Raw genomic sequence first — 7,851 nt, forward strand, 5'->3', positions numbered from 1 at the left:
TCCCCTATGCCTCGACCATAGGGTCTATTATGTATGCCATGCTGTGTACCAGACCTGATGTAAACCTTTCCGTAAGTTTAGTAGCAAGGTACCAAAGTAATCCCGGCATGTAACACTGGACAGCGGTCAAGAATATCCTGAAGTACCTGAAAAGGACTAAGGATATGTTTCTCGTTTATGGAGGTGACGAAGAACTCGTCGTAAAGGGTTACGTCGATGCTAGCTTCGATACAGATCTGGATGACTCCAAGTCACAAACCGGATACGTGTATATTTTGAATGGTGGGGCAGTAAGATGGTGCAGCAGCAAGCAAAGCGTCGTGGCGGGATCTACATGTGAAGCGGAGTACATGGCAGCCTCGGAGGTAGCACATGAAGCAATCTGGATGAAGGAGTTCATTACCGACCTAGGAGTTATTCCCAATGCGTCGGGGCCGATGACTCTCTTATGTGACAACACTGGAGCCATTGCCCTTGCCAAGGAGCCCAGGTTTCACAAGAAGACCAGGCACATCAAGCATCACTTCAACTCCATTCGTGAAAGTGTTCAAGATGGAGACATAGATATTTGCAAAGTGCATACAGATCTGAATGTCGCAGATCTGTTGACTAAACCTCTTCCGCGAGCAAAACATGATCAACACCAGAACTCTATGGGTGTTCGATTCATCACAGTGTAACTAGATTATTGACTCTAGTGCAAGTGGGAGACTGTTGGAAATATGCCCTAGAGGCAATAATAAAATGATTATTATTATATTTCCTTGTTCATGATAATTGTCTATTGTTCATGCAATAATTGTATTAACCGGAAACTGTGATACATGTGTGAATACATAGACCACAACATGTCCCTAGTGAGCCTCTAGTTGACTAGCTCGTTGATCAACAGATGGTCATGGTTTCTTGACTATGGACATTGGATGTCATTGATAACGAGATCACATCATTAGGAGAATGATGTGATGGACAAGACCCAATACTAAGCATAGCACAAGATCGTGTAGTCCGTCTGCTAAAGTTTTTCTAATGTCAAGTATCACTTCCGTAGACCATGAGATTGTGTAACTCCCGGATACCGTAAGAGTGCTTTGGGTGTACCAAACGTCACAACGTAACTGGGTGACTATAAAGGTGCACTGCAGGTATCTCCGAAAGTGTCTGTTGGGTTGGCACGAATCGAGACTGGGATTTTTCACTCCATATGACGGAGAGGTATCTCTGGGCCCACTCGGTAATGCATCATCTTAATGAGCTCAATGTGACTAAGTGGTTAGTCACGGGATCATGCATTATGGAACGAGTAAAGTGACTTGCCGATAACGAGATTGAACGAGGTATTGGGATACCGACGATCGAATCTCGGGCAAGTAACGTACCGATTGACAAAGGGAATTGTATACGGGATTACTTGAATCCTCGACATCGTGGTTCATCCAATGAGATCATCGTGGAACATGTGGGAGCCAAAATGGGTATCCAGATCCCGCTGTTGGTTATTGGCCGGAGAGCTGTCTCGGTCATGTCTACGTGATTGCCGAACCCGTAGGGTCTACACACTTAAGGTTCGATGACGCTACGGTTATTAGGAAGATTTGTATGTGATTACGGAATGTTGTTCGGAGTCCTGGATGAGATCATGGACGTCATGAGGAGTTCCGGAATGGTCCGAAGGTGAAGATATATATGGGAAGTTGTCATACGGTCACCGGAAATATTCGGGGGCATACCGGTATTGTACCGGGGCCACCGGAGGGGTTCCGGGAGTCCACCGGGAGGGGCCACCTGTCCCGAAGGGCCTCATGGGCTGTAGAGGGAAGGGAACCAGCCCCTTGGAGGTATGGGCACCACCCCCCCCCTAGGGCCCATGCGCCTAGGGTTGGGGGGGGGGCCCTAAGGGGGGCGCCTCCCTTGCTTGGGGGGCAAGCCCCCTCCCCCCTTGGCCACCGCCCCCCTCTAGATCCCATCTAGAGGGGCCGGCCCCCCTTCCCCCTTCTCCTATAAATAGAGAGGCGAGGGGAGGGCTGCATCACAACATCCAAGGCGCAGCCCCTCCCCTCCCCAACACCTCTCCTCCTCCACAAGAGCTTGGCGAAGCCCTGCCGGAGAACTGCCACTCCATCATCACCACGCCATCATGCTGCTGTTGGAGCCTTCTTCCTCAACCTCTCCCTCATCCTTGCTGGATCAAGGTGCGGGAGACGTCACCGGGTTGCACATGTGTTGAACGCGGAGGTGCCGTTGTTCGGCGCTAAGATCGGAATCCACCGTGATCTGAATCGCTTCGAGTATGACTCCTTCATCCACGTTCTTGCAACACTTCCGTCTCGCCATCTTCAAGGGTATGAAGATGCACTCCCCTCTCTCTCGTTGCTAGTTACTCCATAGATTGATCTTGGTGATGCGTAGAAAATTTTTAATTTCTGCAATGATCCCCAACAGCAGCGGGGCGGCGGCGGGGTGTGGAGGCGGCGGGGCGGCAGCGGACGGGCAGGAGGTCGCGGGCGGGCGGGAAAAGAAAGGAACTGCCGGTTGGGCGTTCACGAGCGGCGGCTAGTTTTGGACTAGATGCACCTCGTGATGTAAATTTGCACCGCAATGTGTTGTATTTACATTACGCGGAGGCCGCGGTCCAATTTTTTTACATATGGACCGTCTGTTGGAGGTGCGTTTTTGGTCTCAGACGGTCCAAAAGTTAGTTATTTTTACATTTGGATCATCTATTGGAGATGCTCTTAGGCTTAAGTCTTTGTCAACTGACATAACATATAAAAAAATCTAAAAGAAAATTTTACACGAATCTTCACGTAAGATCTCACAAATATAGTATCGACTGAGATTTAGTTAAATCTTAGTCGACTGAGATTTAGCAATCCCGTACTATAAGTTTTTTCTCACTATAAGTTTTTCCTCACTAAAATATAGTTTCAAGTATATTCAAGATGTATTCTCCTAAAAAATATTTTTCTAATGATTTATGAAATTGAATATTTTAGTCTTTTTAATTCCTATGATTATCATTATCATGGGAAATGGTGTTTGATTGTGTTTAAAACCCAAGTTTGGTGCTTAAAGTTTTCTTCCTTCTCCCCACGAGTGACTACGGCAAATAGGGTTTCCCTGCCTCCCGCTGACGTCGCCGCCAATTTGCCAGCCTCATGTGGTCTTAGGGCCATGGAGGCGTGGTGGATCTAAGCCCTTCCGTGTGGAAGGGCTCCTACTTTGTTTAATGGTTTTTTTTTTCAAAATTTGTTTAGGGCTTGTGTCATATTCAAAAAAGCGAAGCGGTGACGTCTTCCTAAAGATAGAATAAAGTTCTTCCCGTCTAACCCACATCTCAGCGGTGCGACTAGAAACATAGTCCAAGTGTTCACATAACCTTACATGCATTGGTTGAGGCATCGTATAAGTCTTGGCTTAAAAGACTTGCCCTTCTACCCATTGGTTGAGACATATGGTCCAAGTCTTTGATTAAGTCATGTCATTTCATCCTCAACATAATACGTACCATGTCTGATATTAAGACTTGCCCTTCAATCTATGGGTTGATACATACTCCCTTCATTTTCTTTATCTAAGATGTATTATTTTTAGCACGGTGACCAAGACGCATAACTATGGATTATTTAGTACAAAATTACCTTTGTGGTAAGGAAGAGACACACGCAATCGGGAGAGATAATTTTCTTTTCTTTCTCTACAAGAAGAGATACTTTCCTTTTCTGAAGGGCCAAGATCGGAGTTACTAGGAATTAGAACAAATTCACCTGACATTATGGAATTATATATATAAAAAAACAAATACTCCTTATATAGTGGAACGGAGGGAGTATAGTTCAAGTCTTTGATTAAGCCTTGTCCTTCTATCCATTTGTCATCAGGACATAGTACAGTCCAAATATTTGATTAAGCCTTCCTTTTCCATGCATTAGCTGAGACATATAGTCCAAGTCTTTGGTTAAGTTTTGTCCTCCCATCCCTATGAGGACAGAACCTCGAGGCAAGGTTAAGTCCATGACACTTCATCTCCAGCAGCAGTAGCCTCTCATCTGTCCTCGCGATGTACACGATGTATAAGGTTTGAATCTCAACTAGGAAAAAAATCCAGACAATGGATCACAAAACTTAAGGATTTTTAGACAGTTTTCTCTAAAACTCAGTGAGGGCGTCTATAATTCTATATCCAAAAACACATTATGTGTGAACCAACATGTGATTAGATGGTTAGAGGGACTGTGCTATCCCCAGTCTACCATAGTTCAAATCCTGGTGCTCGCATTTATTTCAGAATTTCCGGCAATGCGCATTTAGTGGGAGGAGACGTTCCCGTTGAACCACAGCAAAGGGCAGCACGCCGCAGAGCGACGGACGTACTCCTTTTGCATACTAGTTCATCTCATCAATCATGGATCACTGGAACCTTACTACATCAGGGTCTTTCACAGTAGACTCTATGTACCGTGCACTCATGCAATCTGAGGTACCAACGAGTAATAATAAGAAAATTTGGAAGTCTAAAATTCCACTAAAAGTGAAAATCTTCATGTGGTATCTCCCTAGGGGAGTTGTGTTAACCAAAGACAACCTCGCACGGCGAAACTGACGAGGGAGTAAGAAGTGTTCTTTTTGTACTCATGACGAGACAATCAAACACCTCTTTTTCCAATGCAAGTTTGCACGTTCTACGTGGTCAGTCATCCAAATAGCATCAAATTTGTACCCACCCACAAGTGTTGCCAATATTTTTGGTCATTGGTTGGACGGTATTACAAATAGGTTCAAAACGCTAATAAGGGTGGGAGCGTATGCCTTAATTTGGTCGCTTTGGCTATGTAGAAATGATTTGGCTTTTAATGATAAAAATGCTTCGCCTCTACAGGTTATTTTCCGGTGTACGCACTCGCTACGTATGTGGTCTATGCTACAACGGCCGGAGTGCCAACCGCTGTTCATGATGGTGTGTACGCGATTGGAGCAGGTGGCTACGAAGGTTTTTTCCCAACATGGGTGGCAGCATAACCTACGGATCGATCCACCACCTTCTACGACATACGCAGAGTGTCGGTCTAAAGGACTCCACTGTTGTCGATTTGTCAATTTTTATTCATCAATTTTTGTCAGACTTCTGGATTTGACTGTGTGCATCTTACTTATGCAGAGGCCGGGTGTTACTCATAATGTTTTGTATCCGCTTGATGCTACATTTTAAGATAATAAAGTCGCCCTTTATTGAAAAAAAGAAGAAGTTCCCCGGAGAAGAGAAGACGAGTTCGATCGATCTTCACCAAACCACCTCATAAATAGAGGATATGTACTTTTGACGCCCAATTACACGAATCGATTCAAGTTACCAACCAAAAGCCCAAACTAGGCAGACGCCGGCGGCTCGGCCAGGCTAGTTGACGCAGGAGCCGCAGAGGCCGTAGCCGCCGCTGCAGTTGGGCCTGGTGCCGTCGCAGAGGCGCTCGGCGCCGACAAAGACCTTGGTGTCCCGGCTGCCCCGACGGCCCTTCCTCCTCGTCCCGCCGCCGTCACAGGTGAAGATGATCCACGACATGACGGACAGCCACAGTATGATGGCGTAGTAGAGCGCCTCCCTGCCGTCCCTCGCGCCCAGGAACTCCACCGGCGCCAAAGCCATTTGGTCGATCGACCTCCGACGGTTCAGCCTGAACTTGCTTGCTGTGCTGGCTGTCAGGGTGGACGACACGGTCCGGTCCGGTCCCGCGGTCCGGCTCGTGGCCCGCTCGGCTCGGGCCGGCTCGGTCCTGACCCGCTGAAAAAATCGGCCGGTCCGAGCTTAGGAATCCAGCCCGACAAAACTTCGGTCTGGTCCGGGCTTTAACCGAGCCGACCGAGCGGACCGAAGAACGTGGCGAGGGCATGGCGAGAGCGTGGCCGGGGCATGGCGAGAGCGTGGCGGGCGCGTGGTGGGGCGTGGCGAGGGTGTGGCGGGGGCGTGGCGGCCCAGGCACGGCGGGGGCTGAAGAAAATGTCGCCGTTCATGTCCGCCGCCGCGGGGGCCGTCGTCAGCACGGCCCCTGGACTCGCTGGCCCCGGGAAATATGTCCACTAGATGCGCCTCACTCGGATCTATCGTATACATCAACGAACACGACGTGGGAGGTCCTGCATCGCCGCATCGGGCATCGTCTTTTTCATCTCCGTCCATCGGCTGTCGTGCCAAATTCGTCGCCGATGAGCTCGCTCTGGTGATCTTGGCTCCTCTATCTCCCTCTGGAACTTCCAAAGCTGCCTGACATCTCCACGACGAGCCCCGCTGCCTCCAGCGCCCTCCCCGCGTCGCCATGCTCCAGCGCGTGCTCTGGCGTGAACTCTGGCCGGTCCAAACGAGCCGCTCGGTCCGGCTCGGGCTTCGTCCCTGCCGGTCCAGTCCCTGGAAACAGGACCGTGACCCTGCTCGGTCCGGTCCGGTCCGGACCGCCGACGGCCGGTCCAAAGGATGGCTCGGTCAGGGACCGGATCGGCCCGGACCGTGTCCCCCCTGAGCTGGCTGAGTGTGGAATGTGCGTGTCAATGGTGGCGCCGGCTTTATAGCCCCGTTGTCCGGTGGGGTTCGGGTAGAGCTAGCAAGGTGACATGACGTTCAGCCGCCACGGACGGAAAGGAACCGGTCCAGTTTTTCGTGCGGGACTAATCATTTTTCTTCGAGAGAGGGTGCGGGACTAATCAATGCTACTCCACTACATTTGTACAGTACTATATCGAGCGTGCGATTGCTGGCCAGGTCAAGCCCCGTGACGCTCCCTCCAGACGCCCCGATTTTCCAGTCTCTCAGTCGCGTCTCCATCTTCTGGTGTCCCTGCCCACCCTATTTTTTTAACCAAAATGATCCAGATATATTATCAAAGTTCATCAAAAAAAACAAAGCACTACATCAAGATTCCGAGATCACCGAACGACCACTAGTGCCGCCAAAACAAGGCGCCGGTGCGCCGCCGTCGTCGATCCCCTATCGGAGCAGGTTTGACCTTGTCGATGATAGCCGAGAAGTCTTCGTGCACGTGTCCCTAAGGACCAGTGTCCTGGAGCCTTAGTCGTCGTCGTCGTTGAACACTTGAGTAGATCTGAAGTATCTACCACCAAATCTCGCCATAGGACGAGAAACCATAACCTCACTTGCCCCAAGGAGACGGAAAGAATCTACGTCGGAGCTCCATCGACTACATCCGGATGGACGAACTCGAGAATCGTGGCCCAGAAGACAAACTCGAAAAAGAAGCGTTGCCATCCGTCTGAGCGCCACACCTGCGAGGACTAAAAAACTCTAACATAAACTACTAACCGGAGTGGAGGCACCGAGATTCCCCTCTCCACCACCGGTCGTCGGAGCAGCATGCAGAAAGGAGGTGGATCACATCACAGATAATTTTCACAAGTGCAATGTCTGTATGGTGCTAGATAGTTTCCTCCTGCCCACCCTTGGTGGTGGTGGGAGGCCAGGTGACAATGGCGAGTTCAAGTACAAGCATGCAAGATGCGAACAAGGAGAAGGAGCAAGTGGAAGAGATGCGATCTAACTGATAAAGAAAAGGTGAAGCTGGTGATTGATGATGAAGTCAATGAGTCCGAGGAGCAACTCTGGGCATTGCTAGGCAAAGTGTTGTACCATAAAATTGTGCATGTTAACACAATTGCAGTGGCTCTTCGCGCTGCTTGGGGCAACCCAAAAGGTCTGAACTTTAGATCGATGGGTGACAATGTTTTTGTGGCAAGTTTTGAGAACAAGAGGGACATAGATCGGATCTGGGATGGCGGCCCATGGTCTTTGGGAAATCATTGTGTGGTTTTGGAGATCTTCAACATTCGCTCGTGATCGTCAGAGTAGAA

The 7,851-nt window shown here is 49.3% G+C and overlaps 1 protein-coding gene across 1 annotated transcript; it reads right to left on the reverse strand.

Annotated features, from left to right (window-relative positions):
- Nucleotides 1–5,269: 5,269 nt before the first annotated feature.
- LOC119336593 lies at nt 5,270–5,641 on the reverse strand. Its single transcript, XM_037608642.1, has one exon. The coding sequence runs from the start codon at nt 5,639–5,641 to the stop codon at nt 5,396–5,398; it is 246 nt and encodes an 81-aa protein (XP_037464539.1). The 3' UTR covers nt 5,270–5,395.
- Nucleotides 5,642–7,851: the final 2,210 nt, after the last annotated feature.

Source organism: Triticum dicoccoides, chromosome 7B, assembly GCF_002162155.2.
Source record: "Triticum dicoccoides isolate Atlit2015 ecotype Zavitan chromosome 7B, WEW_v2.0, whole genome shotgun sequence".
In the NCBI taxonomy this organism is placed as follows: domain Eukaryota; kingdom Viridiplantae; phylum Streptophyta; class Magnoliopsida; order Poales; family Poaceae; genus Triticum; species Triticum dicoccoides.

Bases quoted from the DNA above. Each gene is read 5' to 3' on its own strand.
- LOC119336593 (XM_037608642.1), bottom strand. From the start codon at position 5,641: ATGGCTTTGGCGCCGGTGGAGTTCCTGGGCGCGAGGGACGGCAGGGAG.